Here is a 25,483-nt window from a genome sequence, read left to right as displayed (position 1 = left end):
AAACAGCTAGCAGTGCTACATTATGATGTTGCATTAAAGAGTCTGACTGCTGCTGGAAGAAGTACCTGCGGTAGCGTTCCTTCTTGAGCTGAGGGTGCAGCAGTCTGCTGCTGAAGGAGCTGTTCAGGGAACTCACTGTCTTGTGTAGGGGGTGAGAGGTGTTGCCCATGATTGATGCCAGCCTGGCTAACATCCTCCTCTCCCCCACCTTCTGCATGGTGTCCAGAGGGCAGACCAAAACAGAGCTAGCCCTCTTCACTAGTCTGTTTAGCCTTTTCCTGTCCCTCTCTGTGCTCCCAGCTCCCAAGCAGGCTACTGCATAAAAGATTGCAGATGCAACCACAGAGTCATACACACACCAAAGGACCTCAGCCTCCTCAGCAGGTGGAGACGGCTCTGGCCCTTTTTGTACAGGACGTCTGTGTTTTTGGACCAGTCCAATTTATTGTTGAGGTGAACACCCAGGTATTTGTATGTTCCCGGTGTAGTACCAGGCGGCCTCCTGCGAAAGTCAACCACCATCTCCTTTGTCTTGCTGGCGTTGATGTGAAGGTGGTTTGACTCACACCAGCTGACAAAGTCCCAGACCACCCGGTATTTCTGATCATTCTCATCTGATAGCCTCCCAACAATGGCAGTATCTTCAGAGAACTTCTGCATGTGACAGCTTCTTGTGTTGTGCGTGAAGTCTGCTGTACACAGGGTGAAGAGAAAAGGAGCGAGCACTGTACCCTGTGGTGCTCCTGTGCTATACTGTGACTTTTTTGGACATACTACACTATGACTTTTTATAACTTTTTTACTACATACTATAACAGTATGTAGTAGTATGTCGAGAAAAGGTCATAGTATAATATATTGAAAAAGTGATAAAAAGTCATAGCATAGCATGTCCAAAAAGTCACAGTATAGTATGTCGAAAAAAGTACTAAAAAAATCACATTTTTCAATATACTATGCTATGACCTTTTCTCGACATACTACTACATACTGTTATAGTAAGTAATACATACTATACTATGACATTTTTGGTCAATTACTATGACACTATTATCACTTATTTACACTATGACTTTTTTATCACTTTTTCGACAAACTATGCTATGGCTACTTTATCCCTTTTTCAACAGACTTTTTTCAACAAACTATAACATGACTTTTTTCGACATACTATTCTATGACTTTTTTTCAACATGCTATACTACGACTTTTTTCGACATACTATACTGACTTTTTTAGACATGTTATACTATGACCTTTTCTCGACATACTATAGTTTGACTTCTTTCAACATACTTTAATGACTTTATCACTTTAACAGACATCCTACACTATGCTTTTTTTTAATCACTTATTTCAACATACCATACTATGACTTTTTAATGGCTTTTTTCAACATACTATACCATGACTTTATCACTTTTTTTCTGACATACTATGTCTACTATGACTTTTTTTATGCTTTTTATGACATACTATAAATTGACTTTTTTGTCATTCTATACATTTTTTCAATATACTATACTATGACTTTTGGACTTCTTTCAATATACTATACTATCACTTTTTTATCACTTTTTTCCACAAACTATACTATGACTATTTTATCCCTTTTTCGACATACTATACTATGACTTTTTCTCACTTTATTTGACATACTATACTATGATTTATTATCATTTTGTCGAGATACTATAATTTGACTTTTTTCAACATACCATACTATGACTTCTTTATGGCTTTTTTTCAACATACTATACCATGACTTTTTTAATCACTTTTTTCAATATACTATAACTTTTTTTTACATACCATCCCATGACTTTTCTTTAAAAAAACAAACACATTCCACTTTTGTTTAATACATTTTAGTATTATTCAAAATGTCAATGAAATTCATACTAATTAAAACCATTCCCACTTTTCCAACTATTCTCACTACTTCACCTTCTTCTTACGCCATTATGCCAGCAATCCAGTTTAGCTTTAGCAATTTAGCTTTTCAGCATTCACAAGCATTTTCTGCATGGAATGCATTTTCTAGTTTAAAAAACATTCCTGACACAAACTGATGACATAACCAAAGTAAACCAATGATACAAAACACAAAGTTTCTTAAAAGTTTGTTTTAAACATTATATAATGAACACAAACATTTAGTGCATTTAGAAATTCACAGTTCACGTCACAGTTAAAAGTCAACAAGTCTGTCATATCAGTGCACATTAGTAACAAACTCTGGTCAAACAAAACCTACAATGCATCTACAAAAATACAGTAAACTTATTAAATATATTTGAAAGTGCTTGCATAATAAAAAAAACAACATTAAAATCTACGAAAAAAAATCCTATCTACACAGTTTATTTCCCTTTTCTTACATGGTAGCTCACAGGTCATACAATCTCCTTAACCTTCAGTTAATTAGTAGAAGGCCAATCTGGTCTTTCCAAATTGTATTCACAAGGTGGGACTGGGATTGGTTATTGAGGTGTTCTAATTACACCACACCAGACAGGGCAACTGCGTAATGATTTGGATCTATAGATAGATCAATCATGGATCAATCATTTGCATTGTGCTGTTTTTTTTTTGTGATATATAGTTGGAATAAAACAAGCTAAAAAACTATAGATCCTGGTAGTGTAGAAATATTGACGTCAGACATGTTACTCTGATTCTTGGAAACACGCTACCCAGTTTTTAACCACACAAATACAAGCCGCTTGTTAACTTTTTAGCACAGAACTTGTAGATTTTTCTTTTATATATCTGTGATGACTTAGCTTAAGAAACCCTGTCAGTTTACAGGTTAAGTCTAACTGGTTATGAACACATCTGCAGTCCCATCTCCGCTCTCAGATGACCGGGTTGAGGGCGTCATAGAGGCGCTGCACTGCTAGCTCCACCATCTCTCTCAGGGAGTCGTCCTCTGTGCATTCATCCTCGTAGCACACCGACTGATCGGGGGAGAGGAAGTCAGTGAGAGAGATATAAAACAACAATCCTACACCACATCATTGTCCTGTTCCTTGGTGCCAAACTTCTCACCCTCGTTTCCAAGCAGATGTGAACAGTCTTCCCATCGACTGTCAAAGAGATGTTTTTACTGTCACTGAAATCCACACATTCCTCACCAAACATGTCCCTATAGACAGAGAGAGAAGCAATTTATATAATAATAATGAAAGTAAAGTACATTAAACCTTTCAGAGAGTCTTCAGATAAACCTAAAAACACACTGTACTTATCAGCCAGCTAGCGGAGGTGCAGTGGAAAGTGCTAACCAAACCCTGCTAAAAAACAACTAACAAAACTAATGGCTGAAACAAAACTGTCTTGGTTTGAAGTTTTACCTCTTGCATTAATGTACATGAGAGGCCGCCCACATAAGATGACTGGACTCTCCCCATATGAGATACTCACTGGGCGTCCTATGGAATTCAAATCCTTGATGTGCTATGATCATTTTATTATGTTTTGTTTAATTTTCTTTTAGTACAATTTCATATTTGTGTACCTACTTTTCACTTATGACCATTTTTGTCTTATTGTGTGTGTATAGGTGGATAGTTTAAGGAAAATCAACACTACTGTATTTTTTAAATACCATTTGAGCCAAGTAAGGATAGCAACAGATGAAAAGGTGGTGTAGTTAATTTTGTTTTGGTTTTATGTTGTTCCTGTTATTTTATTGTTGGCCAATCAATAATTATAGTTTTTTTTTTAATTTATTTATAAAATAATGTTAAGTGATTTTCTAAACTATTGTGTCAAAAGGTGAGAAATAAATATTTTAGATGAAAGATTATTACATTAGTCTGAGGGATTTTAGTTGAGACAGAAGAACAAAGGGTTTGTTTTCTCACCAGCACGGCGTCTGCTCTCTACACAACAAAGGATTTCTACAATTCTAGAAATAACTCAATTGTAATATTGAATTGGGAGAAGAGGGGAAGAACACTTTCGTCTTCTCCCCGTGCAGCATGTGATAAAGATTTGATTCATTACACTGGTGACTCTGTGATTTTTAAGAGAACAAGAGGTTTCTTCCACGGTAAACTTCTACCACACCTTTAAAACACAGTGATTCCAATGTCATAAACAAGTTAGAGGATTGTGTGTCACTCACTGCAACATGACTTCTAGTCGGGTTTGGAAGATGTCCATGTCCATAACGGCACTCTGGGTCTCCATTGCTGTTAATCATGAATCACATTAAAAAAGAATTCATAAAAACAAAGTTCCTGATATTAAGGCAAAAGGTGTTGAGCTTTTTTTGTAGTTGGGCAAATAAAACATGAGGAATAGATTGTATGCTTCCTACAGTACACAAAGCATTTAAAACTAAAGATCCAGATAAACAACATACACAGCTGATTGCCAGACTGACCTTTCTGAGCCTTTGGGTTTGACTGGACTTCCAGCACTACAGTGGTGACAGCGTCGGCATACATGTCATTGAGAGGGTTGGCTAGCCACTGAAACAGGAGATATTGGGTAAATGAGAAGAGAGGATAGTCTTGCTCTCCTGCATCAGACTAAGCACGACCACATCTTGTTGAACTGGCCTGACCGCTCACCTCCAGCAGAACCATGCCGGCCTCATAGATCAGAATGATATTTTTAAAAATCTTCAAAGTGTTCTTCTCGGTTCCATCCAGCTCTTCCACGTCACCTGACACGGGAGAAAAAAAGACTGCCACAGTCATTATGGTCTAAACTCACAATCAGTGAAAGTGTAAACAGCTCTGTTCTGCAAGAATGGACCAAAAACAAGAATTTATTTTGAAGTTTGCACATGCGCAAAAATAGTGGTCTAACCGGTGAGGTTCCTCAGATGGCAGACGAGCAGTGAGTAAGGTCCAGTGAAGGGGATGGCCTGGGTCTGTTTCACTGTGCTCATGGCCAGCTCTGTGTATGCTACAAACACATCACACACATCACGTCACTTCATGATGCCTTGTCAAATATTAAATGGGGCAGCAGTATGCACAACTGAGGCAAAAACGAAAAGGCAGTATGTCCTTTTAGATCTGTACATTTCCTCATTATTTCATTTAATTATTTTAATCCATGCCTGGCCTACTAAAAAAAAAAACTGGAACCAACGTGATGAAGATTACTCTTTTTTTGTCTTGATTCCCAGAATCACTGACTGAAAACCGACTCAGATTCTCAAATTTATTGTAGCCAATGAACTGAATCTACTGGGGCTGTAACTACCAATGCACATGTGGTCCTATCCTGCAGCCTGCAGGTGCGATCGTTTTGGAGAACTAAACAGAGACTTACTAGAAAGGTCAGAGGGATTGAGGATGTGGTAGTTGAAGTTCTTTTTCACTAGTATGCCTGACACCCTCTGGCCCTGAACACTCTTCTTATCAGCCAGAGAGCCCATCACCTGAGAGGACGGGCAATGTTCAGTTACCTCATTCTAGTTTAACATGTATAACAACATCAGCACAGTGTCAAGTAATACATGCAACAATCATGACTTTGCATTTCATTTTTAAGCCAGAAGGAGCCTTTGTGACCATAAAAATCTAATAAAAAGGTCTCAGAGAGAAGAAAGAAGGACAGACAGACAGGCAGTTTACTGACCTTGGCCAGTTTCTCTCCCCTGAAGTTGAGGGTGACAGCTTCTGTGTTGCGAGGGTTGTGGACTTCGATGTGAACCTGGTCATTATCCTCGTACTCCCTGATCAGCGCAGCCTTCAGACGGGCCATCTCATTCTGCTCCCCGTGGACCAGGATCTGACAATAACAAGCAGACAGAAAAGTCAATGGTTTTTCTTTAAAACTGATATAACTGAAGGGCACAGACAAAACAAATCAATCAATGTTTTTCCCCCCCTCCTACCACATGTGGTGGTTTGAGGGCCCTGATGAACTCGCTGGTCTGCTGGTAGTCAGTGTGGGCAGAAAAAGAGATGTAGTCCACTGACATTTTCAGCTGCAGCTTCTGCCCTGACATGGTGGTGATCTCCTCCGGCTCAGACATGATGTGCTGCAGAGGGCACACAACACATCATCATCATTACATCACAGTAAGTTGCTGTAAGCATACAAATCTCACTTGAGTTAAGTTGGCCAAAAAATGATGGAAATGATGGCGCTTTTTCACCAAGAAGCTGTCTATTATTCGAGAAAAAACGTCTACCATCCTGTCTTACTTTAGCCAGTGTGCCCTCTACACAGTATCCAGCGATGATGACCCCGTTCCTCTTGTCAGTGCACCAGCTCTCAAAGAGCTCTCTGGAGAGCCCGCTCTGCATCATACCTGGAGATGCCATCACCACACTGGGACCGATGTCATCAAAATGATCCATGCTCTGAAAAAAAACACCACAGTTATAGATATTCAGCAGCAGCCAAAAGATGCAACAGTCTGTATCTGTGGAACTCTCTACTAGAGATGGTCCGATACCATTTTTTGCTTCCCGATACCGATTCCGATACCTGAACTTGCGTATCGGCCGATACAGAGTACCGATCCGATACCAGTGTGTCATATATGTTATTATGTTTTAACAGCTGTATACTACTTTCCCTGTATGGATGTGATATTATTGCTATCTTTGTTGTCGGTCTGGTTTAGGTTAAACTCTTTGTGAAACATGAATAATGAACGCCCCAGAACTTTCTTTTATTATGCAGTTTGACAGTTATAACGGAAAAAGAACATAAATAAACTACTTTAACGTAGATTTTCTTTAGGGCTTTCTTACATGGTATCGGATCGGTGCATAAACTCCAGTACTTCCCGATACCGATACCAGCGTTTTAGGCAGTATCGGAGCCGATACCGATACTGGTATCGGTATCAGAACATCTCTACTCTCTACCTTGAGGTTGCTGATATGCTTGAAGACAAAAGGGTTGTTGATATTGATGGCCTTGCGGATCTTGTCGTTCATTGCGTTCACATAGGTCTGGTACACAGCCATGCACTTCTTGGCCAGGGACGATGCATAGTAGATGGGGATGTCATGGAGCTCCGGGTGGTTCTGCCAGTACTCATCTACAGGAGAACATGAAACAGACTCAGATGCAACAGACAAAACTAACTTTAAAAAAAATACAATACAATGCAGATATTGAGCATCTCATGATAAAGGGTCATGAATGATAGCATAGAGGCTACCAATGTTGTACATTTGCCTATTTAGAGGTATAATCCAAACCAGGGAGTCAGACTTGACTTCTCACCCAGGATGAGCAGCAGTTCCTGGGCCCTCCCCAAGGCGAACACAGGGATTAAACAGCGGCCTTCTCTGTTGACAATGTCATGGACCGTGTTACAGAACCGAGCCTCACGCTCCTCCCTCTTCTCATGGATGTGGGTGCCGTAGGTGGACTCCTGCAGAAAGTATAACAGGATTCACCACGTTGTGATCACCTAAAGATTCATTAAAAGTAGTGTTGGTTGTTAATTAATATGCGGCATACTATGATTAAGATGTCAGGTTTGACACTGGGGATCTCTGCTGCCATCAGATGCCTGTCTTCCTGTCGGGAGAAGTCTCCTGTGTACAGCAGCTTCGGAGGGGAAAAACAGACCGAGAATGGTCTTGTTAAGTCAACTTAGCTTCTGTGCATCAACAGGACTCTCTGAAACAACAAACAGGAGTAGTTACCTTGACTCCAGCTATCTCGATCATGAACATGGCAGCTCCCAGCACATGCCCAGCGTGGTAGCACCAGAACTTGATTCCAGCCACCTCCTTGACCTCATGGAAGTTGATGGTCTCAATCTTATCCATGCTCTCCTCCAGGTCAGTCTCCGTGTACAGCATGTCATCTGCAGAAATGTTGCTGCGATAAATCAACAACAAAATTATTGTAGGTATTATTAACTTGCAAGAATGCCATAATGACGACTGCTCCTGCTTCTACCTGACTTTGACGTAATCTGACAGTAGCCAGCGGTAGATGGCCTTCGTGGCATGGGTCATGAAGGTCCTGCCTTTAAAGCTGGTTTTCTGGAGAAACCAGGGCAGAGCTCCACAGTGATCCAAGTGGAAACTGGTGAGAGGATACATACATTAACATCAAATGACATATCCTTAGTTATGTTTTAGAATATAATCAAAATAAAATTCAAACAGAACATGCCTTAGTTAGGAAATTACCAATACATGTATGGTTGAGCATCTATACTACTATTAAAAAAATAGACAGTTAACATAAAAGAGAGGAAGGAAAACTCACTGGCTGATGAGCAGCAGGTCTATCTCGGCTGGGTCAATCAAGTCTATGTAGGGGAGAGCATCCATTCCCTCCAAGCCAGGGTGGATACCACAGTCCAGCTGCAAAACACAAATATTACTGTATTTATTTCACCCCGGATAATGAACTTGGTAGCAATACTGTTTTCCAGGGAGTCCTGGGTACACCAAATGAACACATGACTCAATAAAACAACAATAGAATGATTTAAACATATACAATAATAACAACAGGCTGCATATGAGAGCCTGCAGAGACTAAGAACACAGAATTACAGGCTTAAGTTATTGCTGTTCTATAATATAGATGTGTTATTGGGTTAAGGAATATTGTGAGACATTTTAATCTAGAGTGATGTACATATAAATGTCTGTCTGAAGTCACACAGCAGCATGCAGTCACAACTAAATACTTTAGTTAAGATGTACCATAATTTTCCTTCCTTTGAACTCCAGGATGATGCATGACCTCCCAACCTCCTGACCAGCACCCCTATAGTTACATAAAAAAATAGCGTTTAAGATTACATTTTGGTTACAGGCTTAAGTCACTCAAAACCTTAATTCATAAAAAAAATAATATATAAAACTGGAACAAATTAACTTACAGTGGACGAATTAGGAGCTGGTCACTCTCCTCTGCGGGGACAATCACCTCTACTTTGCGTTTTGTCGCCATATGTGTCAAATTTTGCAGGTAAATAGAAAAATAGAAAAAATAAAGCCTGTCATACTGTAAACTGCACTGTTTGTTAAATGAGAGAGGGGGCGACGGCCGGCGACGGCCCTCTTGTGACGTCACACTTCCGGTTGTGTGCCAAAATACAGCCGACGCGAAATCAAAAGCGTCGACACACAAAGTTCCGAGACAGCCGTGAGCCGGTTTTTGCCGTAACGGATTTACATTATTAAAATGGCTAAAATGTTACAAGGGGCACGGTGATCACACATATACAAAAATACTTTTCTGTAGACTAAAGCTTTGTACACACTTAACAATATATATTATCCACAGGCCTCTCGGCTCAATACTCAACTTTAGAGATACTTTTTTGGAGTAGTTGTTAGTCGCGTCCCCTTTAAGTGGTGTTGGGTGTAGGCTGTGTGAAACTCGAAGGGAAGCTAAAGAGTCAAACTGAAGGTAACAGTTCTTTGAAGAAATTTAACTCCAACGGCACATTTAGACTGTTCAAACCGGTACTTGTGTAGCTGGCTCTAGATTTCTCTCGGGCGTTTAGCTAACCTCCATGTGAAAGCTTTTCAACTTCAGTGTGAAAATAAATGCGGTGGGGGACATTTAAGGTGGAGTAGGATGAGTTTTATCCAGACATTTTCTTTTCTTTTCGCACGTACAATATAATAGATAGCAAACGATGAGCAATATCATGTCTTCTACTGAGCATGTAGCGTTAGGTTAGTTAGCAAGATAAATGATGCGTTCCTCACAAAGGTAACCTGTTGATTTTGGTGTCTGGTGTATAATTTGAGTCTTGGGGGGGGGGGGGCTCTTTTTTAAATGTTTTCTGCCCCCCCCCCCCAACCTCACCCCGGTACGGATGCACCATATATAGACTATATAGAGTAAGTGATACACCCTCCGACTCCATCACAAAACCCTAGAGTAACACTTTGCTCTGATGGAGGAAGGATATATTGTTACAGTAGCAGGTGTAACAAATTTGTGGTTTCCAATTTAACTGGTGCCCCTTCATGAGAAGCTAACCACTAAGGTAGTATGTATTACAGTGTTTTATTAGCATATTATTGTTATGATGTGCCACCGTATTTAACAGCTAATGTTCTCTTAACACAGCCTTCCTGTTCAATGGAGAGGTACATAAATGGTCTTCTTACAATTAGCTATTGGATTCACATTTTTCTTTTGAGGGCCTTTCCAACTAAATTGCTGATATTTTAAAGCATCTTTGTGTTCATTTGAATTAGGATTTCTGTGTGTGTGTGTGTGATTATATTTTGTCTTGTTCTCAGGTTTCTCTTGCAGAGACCTAGATCATAATGAGACTTTCTGAATGAATAAAGCTGAACTAACTAACTTAAAGCTTAACACCCCTACAATGTGAATAGCTGTGCAGCTGTGACAGTAAAAATTGAACCATGCAAAGGGTAGCTACAAGATTATTATGTAGCCGTGGGTACACACTCTCATTTATCCATTATTCAGAATTTAGACTACATTCAATTATTCATCATCTCTATTGAGACTTGATAAGGCCACTTGTGGAGTGTTTAACAATGCAGTCGTTGATGATTCAGGTTAGGTGAGGCTGGATGTCTGGATGCAGTCGTCATGGTGAAGGATGTTCCGGAAAGTCAAAAAGCGCCACAGCAGCAGCAGCTCGCAAAGCAGTGAGATCAGCACCAAAAGCAAAGTACAGCAACACACACACACACACACACACACACACACACACACACACACACACACACACACACACACACACGTTAACAGAGCCAATTTCTCCTTGTTGAGCCAATACCCTCTCATGTTACTGACTCCATGTAGTCTGTCGACTCCAGTTTGGGAGGACTCTCCAGATCCAGTACCGTCGCCAGCCTCGATACAGATTCCACCAAGAGCTCAGGTCAGTCAACTACTCATGGAAGTTAAAAGTTTTCACTACTTTTTTCTTTTCTGATTGATTTTTTGATGCCCTCCATAGGTAACAGCACGTCTGAAACATGTGCTGAGTTCCGTGTAAAGTATGTGGGAGCCATTGAGAAGTTACAGTTTGACATGAGCAAGACCCTCCAGGAGCCTCTGGACCTCATCAACTACATTGATGCCACTCAGGTAAGACGCTGGAGGGACAACCCTCAAGTAGGCTTACAGCCGTTAATATCACACCATTCATTTATGAAGTTGCTATAAATATTCTGCTCCTTTTCACAGCAAGATGGAAAGCTGCCCTTCGTGCCGGGAGACGAAGAGATGATTCTGGGAGTGTCAAAGCACGGAGTCAAAGTGGCGTCGCTGGACCAGTGTGTGAGTAGAAAAGCAATAGAAAAGTTAATATACTGGTGGCTCACCTGGTTGGGTTGGGCTGCGTGTCGTCCCCTCCCTCTCCCACTTTCCTGTTGCTGTCCTATCCAAAATTAAAAAAGAAAAGAAAAAGTTTATACACTGTACTTCAGATTGAATGCTTATTGATTAGACTGTGCAGTATTGCTGGGTCATCTAACTGCATGGTTATGAATTTAGCATCAATTTATATTTTGGACATGGTTCTGCACAAAGCTGCTGACGCAAATATTTGTTTACATTATTAACGGAGATTTACCGTTTACCGGAGCTTTTAATTGTACCTTTTGGTCCAGGATGTGCTGCACCGGCACCCTCTGTACCTGATAGTGCGTATGCTGTGTTACGATGACGGCCTGGGTGCAGGGAAGAACCTCCTGGCTCTCAAAACCACTGATGCAAAGCAAGAGGAGTGCAGCATCTGGGTGTACCAGTGCAGCAGCTCGGTGAGTGTGACAAAAGTATAAGATGAAATGTTTTCTGGATTTGAGGTATTTCCCCTGCGTGTTATGTTATCTATCGTCTCTCTGAACAGGAGCAGGCTCAGTCCATCTGCAAGGTGCTGTCAGCTTCCTTTGACTGCGCTCTGACATCAGATAAGTCCTGAGAGCAGGACGGGAGCTGAGATCTGTCTAGATGACAAATGAAACAAACGACAAAACCAGCAACAGTGAATCAGAAGATTCCCAAAACATTTAAATCATTTCCCTTTTGTCCAACTTTACTTTGTTTTCTTTAAGAGAGATACACCTGGAGGACACATCCTGTATGTTTTCCATGTTAGTTTGCAGGAAAACATCAATTAAGCCTTTGTATTGATGGCAAAGTCACGTTAAGCTCAGTTTGTGGTACGTACTATCACCCGACTATCGTTCTCCAGTTGAGTCTGTGAATTTGTCTGAATCACTTCCTTTGAATTCCTTTCCTTTACCTCATGTGTTCCATTGACCGTTCACATAAAGTCAAGAGCAAAAAAGGAACGTTTGGAAAAAAAGTAAATTGTTGCATTTTTTTTTAAAGCATTGGAATAAGTGAACAATGTAAATGATTCATATGTAATGTAAGTGATGGTAGAAAATGGTACATAATATCTCTACCCAGCTGTGTCAATATGGGAAACGTTCTTCAGAGGAGAAAATACCCGGTACAAACATTTTACAACATGCATTTTGTTTCTCTTCATGTGTAAACCACTCAGATCTCTTTTTAAGTTTAGATCTCCTTTTGTGTGTTTTGTTGTGTATGCTGAAACAAACAGTATTGACATAGCAGTCTTTTTTGACTCGAAGGTACATTATACAAAGCTAAAATCTAACTGAGTGAAGTCTTACTCAGTTTTGACTCTTATTGTATCTTGTTTTAAAGTTTCTTGGTACCAAAAGCTTTGATATGTTTTCAGATTTTTTTAATTCTTTGTTTTTATGCAGTGGATAAAAATGCGTTAAATACATTAGACTTACTGAAACCACATACATCCTAACTGTTAGGCTGTTAGAAGCATATGAAAGATTTCGGAGGAAAAAGCATGTTTACAGTCGTGGTACTTACTTGACTTCACAGTGTACATAATAGCCCATTCCTCCTTATTCTGTCCTCCTTTTCAGCACTGTCCTGTTAAGATTAGGTTGAAAATGTGCGACATTAAGGAAATGAAAGAATTTGATCTGGTACAATAAAGGCTTTTGTTTTGTTTTTGAAGTGTAATTTATGCTTTTTCTTTTAGTGTCATCTTGACTTTTGAGTGTGTCTTTGTATGTTTTTACATGCGCTTGGACGCAACATGCTGAAATATTCCCCATCAGAGGGAGCTCTTGATACATCATCTGACTTAGTTTGATAAGAATCACACCAGTCAAATGGTGTCATGTTTTTTAAATGCAGGTCATTACCTTCAACCTTTTTTTTTTTTTAGACTGAAATATCCCCCAAATAAACAGGATTTGGTGTCAGCAATAATTGAGTAAAAGTGGGCATTTGTTTACACAAATGGATCTTCATTAAGAAACAGAGCAAAGCCTTGTTTGTTCATATTTTATTATTCCAGTTTCATTTTCCCATTTACTAGCACAATAGAGTTAAGAGTCAATGCAGTGATCCACAGACAGTTAATGAGAATGAATTAAGTTTATTTTCCTAGTTGTGTGTGTATTTGTGTATTCAACACACACACACACACACGTCCAGCTGAGGTTGTATCTGTAACTGCTCATTACCACAGCACACAGACATTCACTGCCCAGGGTTAACTTTTCTTTACATATAAATATCAACGAAATCAAATCTATTTACATGAATAGATTATTAAATCTTCCTGTTTTTAGTGAGTTCATTAAACATGAGAGTATCAGCTACGATGCACTTCTCTTATCATTAACAAATCCACGGAACACTGGTTTCAGGTTAAATGCCTAAATATCAACATTATGAACAGAGAGAAAGTTGCTCTGCAACCAAAATGAAGTTAATTACTACATGTATTTATATTTCATAACACTATTGATAAACTCATCTTTCTACATTATGGGACCCCAGAGATGTACAGATACAGGAGGCTTAAGCTGGAGGAAGGCTATTTCTTTCTCTGTATAGTGTCAAAGATGGAGACTAAATTCAGCTCATTTGTGAACAAAAAATATAATCAGCAAAAAGTCTGAGTGCTCTCAAAGGCAAGAGGAAGCAACAAAAGTCAGAGAGCCAACTCCTGCTTTTCATCACATTCCCATGTTCTCTTTTTTATGTCCTCTTACTTCAATATTCTTTCATTCTCAGCTTATTCTGTGCAGACGAGACACACAAACACACAAACCCTTCCTGTTCCTCTAATAAGGCAGATGACAGGCGAAGACAGCCCGAGGTGTCAGACTCGGCATAAAAGGTAATTACTGGCTGCTGCAGCTCTGTGTCAGTGTCAGCATTCGACCTAAAAACAGTACAGGAGGAAGAACTGGAGTGTTGCTGTTGAATATTATCCTCTACGATGAAACAGTGCAGGCAGTGTGTGTGGAAAAGCTGCTCCATCACTCCACACACCTGGGAGAAAGTGGTTTCTCGCAGGTGTGATGAGTTAGAGGCTATTTTTAAATTATTTTCACCCCCTTTCAATGCCAGTCCGTCTTTAAAATGGGGACAGGGAAGCGATCCTCAGGTGCAGCTTCTAGCATATTCCAGGTTAATTTAGCACCATTAGAAAACCTCCACACTGGAGGCTTACTACAGAGTTGAATGGTCGCACCTATAAACAGGTAGGCATTTAAAACTGCTCATGCACAGAGGTGGAATGTAAGCATGTTGACTATTTTCACATTTACAGTCGTTAGTAAGTTAAAATACATTGCTGTAGTCTTCTCAGTACTATCTGTACAATGCAGCTGAACAGAAAATGGATGAAATGAATACTGTACATATTAACCTTCATTACGTTGCATGTCGTCTTATGTTGTAACAGGGATAAAGACAAGCAAAGTGCATTTATTGCGAGAGTTCATTCACTACAATCATTGTTTTTAAATCTTAAAGAGTCTTTGTCAGAAACATTAACAGCAAGCATTAAAACCACATACAGTCCCATGATGCCTCGCAATGGAGTGACACCCAGACTTTCTGCTATGGTTGCCCTGACGACAGCCATACTAAGTTGCAGCCGAGGGGGGTTTATCCAGCAGTGACACTCTAAGAAGCTTGCAGATGATGAAGATGATGATGTCGACAACAAACACTGGGACGATGGTGGATGTTTTTGCCAGCTGGCTGGATAGACGGGTGAAGGAGGGGCGCTGCATCCTGCGATGCATCTTGAGACTCAGAGAGGAATGTTTCAGTCAGCAATGAAGTGTACAAATGTCACCGGGAAGGCTCCTCTTCTCATCGGTTCGCCTTCAATGTGGCCCAGCTGTGAAGAGGGAAGACAGAGGCGACGTCAGAGGATGATAAAAGGCAGCTATTTGTAGCCATGTTGGGTTTAAGTCAACAAAATAAGTTATCTAGAGCACATACACAAGACTAAAACACCACTAAATACTAGGGCTGGGTTTTCCAATGAATCGCCATTGAAAGATTCAATATCGATTGTTAAAATCCCAAGACAGATCTGCCTTTTCTCAGTGAATATGACACGTTCCTTGTGATAAAAGGGTACAGTTGTGTAAAATGTCTACGTAGTGGAAGTCAAGATATTACAACATACAGAAAAAGGTTCCGTTGAGTTAGTCCGAAATTAACGTATATATGAAAGCTTTATGTGTGGGAAAAAATTAAATAAATATTTGAATCTAATTTGTAATCTATAGTTTAAAAATAAATCTGAGAACTGCTATATAAACTTAAAGTTGAAGTGCATTAGGAGATCAGTGCCAATAGCTATCGTTACTAACCACCATCTAATGGAGCACACATAGCGGACTATGAGAGGCTAAAACACAATTAACATCTAAATATTTAAAATGACATTCCAACAACACCATTTATTACCTTGGTCGATAAAGAAGACAGTACTTATTATGTCCATTTAAGTCATTTTAAACGTCTTCTATACCTGAAAATAAAAAGCTAGGACATGTTTCTGCTCCAACAAAACAAGGCTGAAAGTGAAACATGCCATTGAGGAAATAAATACAGAATAATAAGCAATTTCGAAAACTGAAAACGTGTTACAAACAACAAAACATCCTTTTTACTTCTCTTATGAAATAAATGTGTACTCAGAAATGAAAAATTAAACTTGGTAGCTTGAGTCATATAATACAGTAATGTTTTCCAGCTAAGAGACCAACTAAGCACCACAGTGACACTCACTACAGCTGACATCATCTCCTCTTCGTGCTGCCATCGTTACTGTGCTTTCATTTCGATATTTCAGACACACAAAGAGTGATAACGCTGCTGAATACAGGACAGAGAGGGAGCATGACGGGGACCTTGGGGGACTTAAGGATCCATGCAGTGACACAGAGAGAGAGAGAGAGAGAGAGAGAGAGAGAGAGAGAGAGAGAGAGAGAGAGAGAGAGAGAGAGAGAGAGAGAGAGAGAGACTAAATACGGTCATATCTGCAGAAGTGGCTTAGAGGAAAACAAGTTGCAGCTGGTCGCTGCTCACACAAGGGGCTCCACAGAGGAAGCAGCAGCAGGCGGAAAAAAAGGAGGAGGGGGAATATCAGCCTGAATGAGGTCATGGCTTTTTGCTTTAGCCACCATGGTTACTAAGTGCACGGACATCCATATGGTAAAACTGGGACCAGAGTGGGACCAGAGTTAGACTGGGAGCGCTTTGTGCTTTAATCTGAGAACAAGTATTCAAAATGCAAAAACACACCCCGAAACACTGAAGCCTGCAGCATGAGAGATACTGACCCACCACTCCTGGTCCTCCTCTCCATCCACCACGATCACCTCGCCCTCAGAGAAGGTCAGCTCGTCTGGGTTGTCGGCTACACAGTTGTAGATGGCTTTCACTCGCTTCGGCCTCTGCTTCTGAGAGGCAGAAAAAAAGCACACAAACAAGTTTGTGCACAGGAGAGAGAAATGGTAGAGAATATTTGGTGGGTGCATTCTGTCTTGTGTTGCCTTTTTTCCTATCTTGTGTGTGTGTGTTAACTATTTGGATGTTTTTTTTATTATTGTTATTATTATTGGGAACTAAGGCCAAGTTACACAGAGAAGATGAAGTCATTGACCTGTACTGTGTCCAATTACATTACAAGGCAAAGCTCCCTGGGACGACAGTGTACAGTCTTCTGGTTGTGTTCCTCTTTTTTAACCAACCCATTAAAAGATTTGGGGGAGTTTTTCCTTTTACGAATTGAGGGTCTAAGGACGAAGGACTGTAAAGCCCTTAGAGGCAAATTTGTGATTTGGGGTTAATAAAGGCTTCTGTAAATAAGGGGACTTCTTGCCATTGAGTGCACTCCTCCTCGGTCATCATTAGTCAACATAAGGAGTATAACGCCGCAATTTTTTAGAGCGTGGAGGTAACTCTACATGTAGGTTTGGGCTATACAAATAAAATGGACTTTAGGATTCGGCTCTACTGTTTTACTTTTTGTATTTTGTACTGCTTTTGTCTAGTTTTTGCACCTCTGACCGAAGGAATTAATCTCTTTGCACAATAAAGTTCAATTTGATTGAAATTGTACAAAGGACTGGGTTAAGCTGGAAGGAGCGGATATAGGACCTTGAAATCCACTGATTCATCCAGTGATAACATGTAACTGGTGCAGCATAGGCTCTGAGACAAAGGCACAAAATGAAAAGAAAAAGTTGCTTTAATCCTAGGATTCTCCATTGACTGACAAACAAAAATAAATGTCATTGTTATTCGTAATTGCAGGCTAGAAAGCTGTAAATATTCTTCCACCTTAAAAACCCTAAAAGGGAGCTAAAAAGCTTCTCTACAAAAACTGAGAAGAAGCTCTTTCCACTGGACACTGGAAACACTGAGACAATAGTTCAACCTGCAGGGCACTGAAGGGGATTGTACAACACTAATAATGGAATAAACCATGACTTGAAAAAACAGCAGCCAGAGGATCTGTACAATGGTATGAATGATTAAGCACTTTACAAATAAACAATATCTGGATGATAATCAGCAGGAAGAATAGGGGACTCACTGGGTAGGCCTTCCTCGGCGTGGGGGCTGGAGGCAGCGACTGACCCATGGAGTTCTGGGGGCATCTTGGCACTTCCTTAGCTGGAACAGGAAGAGGAAATTATATCACAACGACAACAAAACGTTCCACGTTTCCAAAGAAGAAACAGAACCTGACATATGCTAGAACAATGTGAATGTAACTTTCTGGAAACTGGACAGAAACAGATCTAACAAAACTGATATTTTAACTCTCTGATCTGTATACTCACCAGGTCTTTCAATAGATGTAGTTCGATTTAGAGGTCTGTTGAAGCTTTTATCATTGCTGTAAAACAAAATAAAAATGTACTCACATCAACAAAGAAATAATCATATAAAGACTAATCTAACAAAAAATGTCCACATTACAAGCATTCGACAGCAAGATACACAACCCTGGGGTAAAGCACGATGTTCTTGTGTATGTGTTGTAAATTATATGTATCTATTGTTTTCCTGTGTAGCTAAGCTACAAAAGCGCCACTGAGCACTGACTGCAGAATTAAACACTCTAAACATGTTAACATTATATTTATAGTTGCAGACACCTTGAAAAATTGTGTTAGCCATGTGCAAACATGTCCCCCTCCCCTCACCCCTTCCCTTTTCTCCTTACCCTGCAGGGGATTTAGGTGGCACTGCTCTGGACCCCGGTGGTCCCTGGCTCGACTTGGACTGTATGCTCATGGCCTCCATCTTTGCCACAGGAGGACCAAGACCTGGGCATCCAAAAAGAAATCATCACACTGGGTTTTTACATGATAAATGATTAATCACTTATTCACAACTAATTCATCTCTTGAATTAGTTCAAATACAATTATCAATAATGACAGCAATCATTAGTTGTAGCTCTGGTTTTGAAGCTGCTAGTCCCCTCAGTTTAGTTTGCTTCACGTTAATCATATCATCTGGATTTTATCCGAAAACATAGATATTGATTTCAAAATGATTTTTTTTCTTCTTATGTTTTTTTTTTTTTTTCTCTCCCAGCCCAATATGAAAATGAAACATTTAGATGCCTCCTCACAGTAACATTTTCAGTAAACACTGAACTACGCTCCACAGACAAACAGACTACTTTGAATCTAAAACACTATTTAAACTAATATGACTTCACTGTAGCAATGGTCTAGTTTAAGAAGGAGGAACGGATCTACTGGGGTCCATACCTCCGGTTGAAGTGAGTCTTATGGGGGGAACAGGAGGGTGCATGTTGGGGGGGTCTGAGGATGACCTCTGTCGGCCACCCAGGTCTAAAGAACCAGGCTTCCAGCTGCTGGACACTGAAGACTGACCAATCCCCGCAAGACCGGATAACTGGACTGAGACAGAGATACGGAGAGAGAGAAGGGTTATTAAGATGAAAAAAAGAGACACAGATAGAGTGCACTGCACTTTGCCAGAACCAGCGTCCACTTTAAAAGTCAAGCTGTGTCTATTTGAGTGTAATTGAAAGTGGCAGTTAATGGGGAGAGGGAATGTGGATAATGCCGAGGCTCGGGGCTGTGGTGGGGCGAGGTGGGCAATACAGCTGGTTGTTTCTCCTCCGCTCCGTTGGCAGCACTCCAGACGGCCACTAATGTTATTAAAGACCGACTGTGGTGTACGTGTCACAAGTTGGTTAGCCTGTAGAACTATGATGAGGTTTTTCTTTAGCAGCTCATAAAAAGACTCATCAGTAAAGGTTTTAGATTTTCTTTTCATCAAGTCATCTTTTATTACACTGAATTTGGTATCCCAAAACACTTATTTCCAACATAAAAAGTAGCCCTTTAGATTTTAGATCATTTGGATGCACAAGGCCATATAGCAATTTTTCATATAGCAAAGAGGTCAACAACTTTCTGCAAAAGTTGCCCATCCATCCGTCTCCATTGTGACTTTTCCTTGCTTCAGTACCCATAGACATCTGTGGTGTTGAAACATGTCAAAAAGTCACTAAGACCTGCATAGTAATTAAAACAAAGGCTTTGGAAACAAGGGCCAAATGAGACTAGGCCATCACTTACTGTAGATCTAAACCAGGTTGTTCCTCCAGGGCATATTTTATAAATATCGCTTCCCTGAGGCAGACAAATAGGTCAGACTCAGGTCAGAAAGATTATCAGGTTTAGCTGGATCTTTTTCCTCTATTCATTGATATAAACTTTAACATATTCATAAAATGAGGATACTCCATTTTGCCTACAAATGCTTCCATCTACATTTGCCTTCCATTCTTAAAGTTCTGATACTGCCGTGTCTGAGCTTACCCAGGTTTCTCGGGGGCAGGGGCGGAGCAGAGGTGGCGGCAGACTGAGGCGAGTTGGTGTTGAGGATGGTGCCATAGGTCTCGTTGTTGACCAGGTTGGGCATGTAGGCACGCTGCTTGTCCTTGGCGAGGCCGATGGCGTCGCGGCCCGCGGAGCCCAGACTGGTCTGGATGTGGGAGTTACTGCTCGGGGTGTAACAGCTGACCGGACGCTCGTCTCTGCGGTGAGGGCTGGGCTGGAGGCGCAGCAAAAGGTCAGAGGGTCAGTGTGGGCCAAAAGTTACATTATGTGAGAATGTAATGGGTCAGAAATGATTTATCAGATTTCTATCATTTCACTGTATGCATTTACCTTGTACAGTGTAAAATATCATGTACATGTCAGTCGCACAGACTTTTGCCATTTTCAGTCTTTTCTTCTTAGGCTTGTTTTCATATATTGTTTCAAATGTGATATTTGGTCTTTTAAAACGAAGAATCAACAAACTGTTTACCAGTACTACAGTAACTATCTTCAAATAATTCTAAAACCAATTAAGCCAATTTCAACATTATTCAACTTTGTCTGCAATATTTCAACATTAAATTCCAAAAGATTGCCTATCAACACACTTTCCACATAAAGCTATCCACTCCCTAACAAATGCTATGAGCTCAGGTGAACTCAAAATACACTTTCCCTGCAAATACTGAATGATCAATGCTCAAGGTACTCAAAAAAAGTACACACATGGTACTTTCTTACCCTCAACTGAGCCCCTCCGGGAGTGCAAACTTTCTAGTTTAACTGAAATATTTAACAAAAAGGTCATTCTTTGAACAAAATGTGCTAAAAGTTCAGAACCTTCAGGCAGAAATCCTCACATAAACACAACATGGTGGGAATGCTTTATATGTCAATGCATGGATTTCAAAGAACAAAAGGAAATAATTAATTCATCTTTTTTTTTTATTTTTGGAAGACAAAATATTTCTTTATTAATAACAAAAGAATAGAAAATATCCATTCACAGAAATATTTTAGGGCTCTCCAAGTTGTTGTTTTAAGTTTCATCATCCTCTAAGAGCCCTTTGCCTAGGTGTAGTACTTTAACTCTTCTCACCTTCTCATCCAGATCTTCGTCACTTTCATCCAAGTCTTCATGCTGCAGGCACCATTCATATTCAACATGGACATGGGCGTTGAATTTCCCTGCCAGCGCTTGGTTCAACTATACACAAACAAATCCACACACATGCAAACACGAATGACTGACAGCTCATGGTTTCAGGAAGCAATGTTTTTGCAGGCATAAGCCAGGTCTAAACATAGTAAGCTCACCAGCTCTTCGCACTGTAGGTGTTTGAGCCTCCGGGCGATATCCAGCGGCGTCTCCCCGGCCTCATTAGCTAGCAGGGAAAACAACAACAACAACATATAATCACTAGTGTATCCACATGCCGCGTGAGCACAAACACAGCCCATATTCTTTCCTCCCATTTTACTGCGACATGAGAAATGTGTAATTAGACTGTTTCCCACACTGAACAACTATCTGGTTCCTCGCTGTATCTATTATTTGGCTGTTTTGTTGATGTCACAGTGGAGCAGAAAGATTAGTATTGTGAGAAAGAGTTGCCATGGTCTGTTGCCAGAGCCCGCACCTCTGAGAACTAAACCTGAAAGACTTGGACTGAGGGGTGTGTGTGTCAGTCTGTGTGTGTGTGTGTGTGTGTGTGTGTGTGTGTGTGTGTGTGTGTGAGAGAGAGAGGATGATGCAGCAAGAGAAAACATTTGTGTGAGACAGTGGTAAAAGTAGTACGCAGATCATTTAAACTTCGTACTTACTAAGTAAAAGTAATACTACAGCAATGTGAAAATGCTTGGTTTCAAGTAAAAGCCCTGCACTTTAAATCTTACTTAAGTTAAAAGTGCATAAGCATTAATAGCCAAATGTACTTAAAGTATTGAACATACGCATTATGCCCTTTTTCATATGTGTATGGTTTATAGGATTCTCTTTACTGAAAGAAAGAGTCAGTGAATGCATCACGGCTGTGCTGTTCGCTGGTGTGGTTCCTTACCGATCTCTATGGAGGCCTTCCCCCGCAGCAACAGTTTCAGACACTCGCTGTTGTCGGTCAGGCAGCAGTAGTGTAGTGCTGTGCTGCCTTTGGCCGTCTGCTTATCCAAATTCAAACTTCCGAGGGACACAGACAGAGGGAGGAAAACTTTAAATCCCAACACAGGAGTATAAAAAAATGTGTTGTGTTTTTTTGTAATTTGGTGAGTTAAGAGACATAAATCAGCCAAGTGGTGTCTTTTAATGGTGCATTCAATGTTTGCTGCACAGTCAGATGGAAAGTTAAAACTCCATCCAGCACATTGCATTCTATAAGTAATAAATAACCAAAATTAATTTAAAAAAATGTTTTGTCCTCTGTTGTTTTCTGGCTTTGTTTACCTGTTCTGCGTGAGGAAGTCGACGATGTGAAGAGACGTTCTATCCACCAATCTGACTGCGAGATGAAGGGCTGTCTCCCCTTGTTCCTGAAATAAAAAGATAAAACATGCATCATGTTTTCATATTTCCCTGGGAATGTGAGGTGTTTGTAGAGGATGGAGGTAAAAAGCAAGAAGGATGCATCAGATTGTGATGAGTAAGAAGTCAAACTCCTGGTAGAAAAACAACTGGGGTAAAGTTTCAAAGTCACCATTGAAGGACAGACTCAGTTTCAGACATCACACACAGGTTGAATATTTTGTGTACTGACGTGTCCGTTGGCCAGAGGTATAGGCTCCATGAGGTCAACTCCCTCGGCGTAGACCTGGATGAGCGAGAAGATGTCCCGGGCCTTTACTGCATCACACAACGTGTGGAGCCGCGACGGCGCATCAGGACACTTCTTCCTAGCGAAACGTTTCTCTGTGTATTTGGCTGTGATGAAGTCTTTCCTCGCCTGCCTGGTTAGAAATGTGAAGAGGCAGCTGCTCAGTTACGGCTGTATCATTTATGGTCTTTATGTGAATGGGAGCGATTGTGCTTTAAAACCAATCAAAAGCCACTAGTCATAACTAGTTCATAAAAACACTAAATTAGATTTTTGTAATCAACTTATTAACATTTCAGTGCTTGATCGAGTTTCATAATTAGGTTTAAACTGCAAGGAAAAGCGGGATTTTTTTTCAAACTATGAGAAAATATTACCAACTTGGTGACAATATCAATTGTGCATATGCTACTACTCAACTTTAAACCTCTCTATTAAAGGCACTCTTGTTTGAGGAAAAAAATGCCATTTCCCTGCAGGCATAAGAACAAAGGCATGTATTTTAAAACATAAATCATTACTAAAGGTAGGAGAAAATGTTTAATTTTAAGCACCAATTAATCATATTCAGGAAACCTGATGACAGTAGATTGCTGGTTAAGATGTGTCAATATGACACAGTGATGGTGTCAACAGTTGTTGATCGGCTGTGGCAGAGTGTAATGTGATACAAGTGAGAAGAGAGAGAGCTAGAGTACAGGGAGAGAGAGGAGGGGATGGGGAGAGTGTGGAGGAGAGATGTTGGAGGGGTGACTTACATGTCACTGGCTGGGTTGGGTTTCACCACATTTTCAGCACTTAAACAAGCCTCCATGATTTCATTAAAGCCTGCATTCCCCACATTCTTGGCCAGCTGTGGAGCACACACACAGACAGACACACACATATTAAAACTAGTTATTCTAGACATTATCTGCACCACCATGCATTCATTTAAAAGCCGTCATCTTTGCCTGTTAAACTCACACCTCAGGAGCCATTACTGTGTGCGTGGAGCCCTATAAACTGCACAACGCCCAATTGTGGCTAACACAACTGGCGTCTTAACACTAAGGAAAGCAATCATGACTGGAAGCATTTAATCCCGACCGTCCCACAGACGGTAAATCTCTACACCAAACAGTGATTAGGAAAGCCATAAAAAAATCTCAGTTATTCTGAGTGTGGAGACTTCCAGAGGTCTTGGGAGGAGAGAGGAGAGGAGAATGAAGCCTGGGGTGATGCTACTCTCCTTCCTTCCTGTCTCGACTTCTTCCTCGCTCTATCTACTCCCACCCGTCCTCTCCTCCAGTTTTATCCCACCAAAAAATCCCCACAGCGATTCGCACGGAAAAATCAATACATTGGAGTGACTCAGACTGCGACAAAAACAGGGGATGTCAAGTGATTCAGCAAGAAGACGGACGCCAACAGTGATTTACCAAGAGCTCTGAGGTGCTGAGTACGTCCAGAGTGAGGGACTGGATCCTGGAGTAGTGGACTCCAAGCTCCCTGTGGATCCCAGAACATTCAATACAGGTAAGGATGCCCAGGTTGGTGGACAGCCACGTCGGGTCTGAGAAAGACAAAAGGAAAATTGTCAAGAGAATGGAGAGAAGAGGAGGTAAACGACACATAAGGCCAAAGAGGGAGAAATTAATATGGGTGACACGCTGTCCTTGGGCAAAAACCACTAAAGCTAAAGTAATTCCTGCAGCACGTGAGCCAACTTTGATGTGTCCTTGTGGAAAGCCATGGGCTCTGAAAATGTAATAGCTGCCTGAAGGGCTTTTTACTATCTCACAGCACACAATTTCAGAAGAAAATGACCAAGCTGTACTGTAACCAAGTCCGACCTAGATACTCAAGGTATGTGTGGATCTAATGTATGTGTATACCATACACAGTATGTGAAAGTATATACATGTCTGGAGGAGGACATTTCATGGGATTGGAAAAAAAAAAAGATGATTAGGGGAACTTTGTGTATTTGAGGAAAAACTGATTTTGTTTCGAAGTCGTGACAAAATATCTCCAGTAATATCTCCATATCCAGTCTGCAGGACTTTCAGCATTCAGCCAAATCCATTAGCTCATAACAATGCATATACAGTATATCACTGCTTTCCCAAAGCATACCACACATTTTCAGTCTGATTTCCTACCTTCCAGAAAGCAAATAGTTTCTGTTCATTTATTTCAGAGTCATGTTCAAATAATCCATTGCATATTGTTGGCTTTATGTCCTTACAAAGTAGGGAAGCCAAGACTAAAGTTAGAGGATTTCCCAATGCTTTTAAAGTCAATACTTCCAGAGAATATTTCACTATTTTCCTAGGTTTTTTCGGCATAAATGAAATTTGATTTTAACCACAGAACCGTGGATAATTACCGTTAGATTCTCACTGATCCTGTCCTGGTGTCGGGAGATTTAAATAACCAATGAAGTTACCGCTGCTGTGCGCGTAAAATGCACATTGCACCTCTCTCAATTTGGAAATGCACATATCCTTCCAGCTGCTGTGCTATAAAACCTCAGATTACA

General features: G+C 40.5%; 3 protein-coding genes across 7 annotated transcripts in view; 1 reads left to right on the top strand and 2 right to left on the bottom strand.

Moving 5' to 3' along the window:
* Window positions 1-1,848: 1,848 nt before the first annotated feature.
* Window positions 1,849-9,101, bottom strand: LOC144534713 (cleavage and polyadenylation specificity factor subunit 3). The gene is made up of 18 exons (XM_078276683.1): window positions 8,840-9,101; window positions 8,661-8,724; window positions 8,215-8,312; window positions 7,900-8,028; window positions 7,641-7,818; window positions 7,453-7,542; window positions 7,213-7,363; window positions 6,849-7,024; window positions 6,177-6,335; window positions 5,864-6,010; window positions 5,605-5,757; window positions 5,296-5,404; window positions 4,825-4,923; window positions 4,584-4,678; window positions 4,394-4,481; window positions 4,133-4,199; window positions 3,052-3,148; window positions 1,849-2,960 (listed from the first exon to the last, which is right to left on the bottom strand). Exons 1-18 carry the CDS (start codon window positions 8,908-8,910, stop codon window positions 2,859-2,861), a joined length of 2,073 nt encoding a protein of 690 aa, XP_078132809.1. The 5' UTR covers window positions 8,911-9,101; the 3' UTR covers window positions 1,849-2,858.
* A 175-nt stretch (window positions 9,102-9,276) lies between these two features.
* itgb1bp1 (integrin beta 1 binding protein 1) lies at window positions 9,277-12,963 on the top strand. 3 transcript variants are annotated; one of them, XM_078276684.1, is made up of 7 exons: window positions 9,277-9,372; window positions 10,506-10,621; window positions 10,756-10,834; window positions 10,913-11,043; window positions 11,143-11,235; window positions 11,568-11,717; window positions 11,807-12,963. In XM_078276684.1, exons 2-7 carry the CDS (start codon window positions 10,550-10,552, stop codon window positions 11,876-11,878), a joined length of 597 nt encoding a protein of 198 aa, XP_078132810.1. In that variant the 5' UTR covers window positions 9,277-9,372; window positions 10,506-10,549; the 3' UTR covers window positions 11,879-12,963. The 3 variants fall into 3 exon arrangements, with proteins under 3 accessions (XP_078132810.1, XP_078132811.1, XP_078132812.1); XM_078276685.1 differs by having other exon boundaries at window positions 9,342-9,428; XM_078276686.1 differs by lacking the exon at window positions 9,277-9,372 and adding an exon at window positions 9,436-9,533.
* A 323-nt stretch (window positions 12,964-13,286) lies between these two features.
* The window catches only part of asap2a (ArfGAP with SH3 domain, ankyrin repeat and PH domain 2a), a 59,926-nt gene continuing 47,729 nt past the window's right edge, over window positions 13,287-25,483 (bottom strand). Inside the window, exons 15-28 of one of the 3 annotated variants that reach the window (XM_078276681.1) lie at window positions 24,381-24,514; window positions 23,718-23,812; window positions 22,903-23,092; window positions 22,593-22,678; window positions 22,213-22,328; window positions 21,470-21,537; window positions 21,252-21,359; window positions 20,150-20,384; window positions 19,067-19,219; window positions 18,512-18,614; window positions 18,126-18,181; window positions 17,876-17,955; window positions 16,579-16,736; window positions 13,287-15,160 (exon numbers count right to left, since the gene is read on the bottom strand). In XM_078276681.1, the coding sequence (XP_078132807.1) occupies window positions 15,133-15,160; window positions 16,579-16,736; window positions 17,876-17,955; window positions 18,126-18,181; window positions 18,512-18,614; window positions 19,067-19,219; window positions 20,150-20,384; window positions 21,252-21,359; window positions 21,470-21,537; window positions 22,213-22,328; window positions 22,593-22,678; window positions 22,903-23,092; window positions 23,718-23,812; window positions 24,381-24,514 (1,610 nt within the window). In that variant the 3' untranslated portion in view covers window positions 13,287-15,132. The remainder of the gene's footprint in view (window positions 15,161-16,578; window positions 16,737-17,875; window positions 17,956-18,125; window positions 18,182-18,511; window positions 18,615-19,066; window positions 19,220-20,149; window positions 20,385-21,251; window positions 21,360-21,469; window positions 21,538-22,212; window positions 22,329-22,592; window positions 22,679-22,902; window positions 23,093-23,717; window positions 23,813-24,380; window positions 24,515-25,483) is intronic. The other 2 variants (XM_078276680.1, XM_078276682.1) reach the window with 2 other exon arrangements.

The sequence above is a fragment of the Sander vitreus genome, chromosome 20 (genome assembly GCF_031162955.1).
Source record: "Sander vitreus isolate 19-12246 chromosome 20, sanVit1, whole genome shotgun sequence".
Lineage (NCBI taxonomy): Eukaryota > Metazoa > Chordata > Actinopteri > Perciformes > Percidae > Sander > Sander vitreus.
This window is presented reverse-complemented; position numbering and strand designations above follow the sequence as displayed.

Coding starts and splice junctions, on each gene's coding strand:
- LOC144534713 (XM_078276683.1), bottom strand. CDS start 8,910: ATGGCGACAAAACGCAAAGTAGAGGTGATTGTCCCCGCAGAGGAGAGT. Junction 8,029..8,214: donor GACCTGCTGCTCATCAGCCA/GTGAGTTTTCCT, acceptor TCCTCTCACCAG/TTTCCACTTGGATCACTGTG. Junction 4,679..4,824: donor CCATCTGAGGAACCTCACCG/GTTAGACCACTA, acceptor CTCCCGTGTCAG/GTGACGTGGAAGAGCTGGAT.
- itgb1bp1 (XM_078276684.1), top strand. CDS start 10,550: ATGTTCCGGAAAGTCAAAAAGCGCCACAGCAGCAGCAGCTCGCAAAGC. Junction 10,622..10,755: donor AGATCAGCACCAAAAGCAAA/GTACAGCAACAC, acceptor GACTCCATGTAG/TCTGTCGACTCCAGTTTGGG. Junction 10,835..10,912: donor AGATTCCACCAAGAGCTCAG/GTCAGTCAACTA, acceptor TGCCCTCCATAG/GTAACAGCACGTCTGAAACA.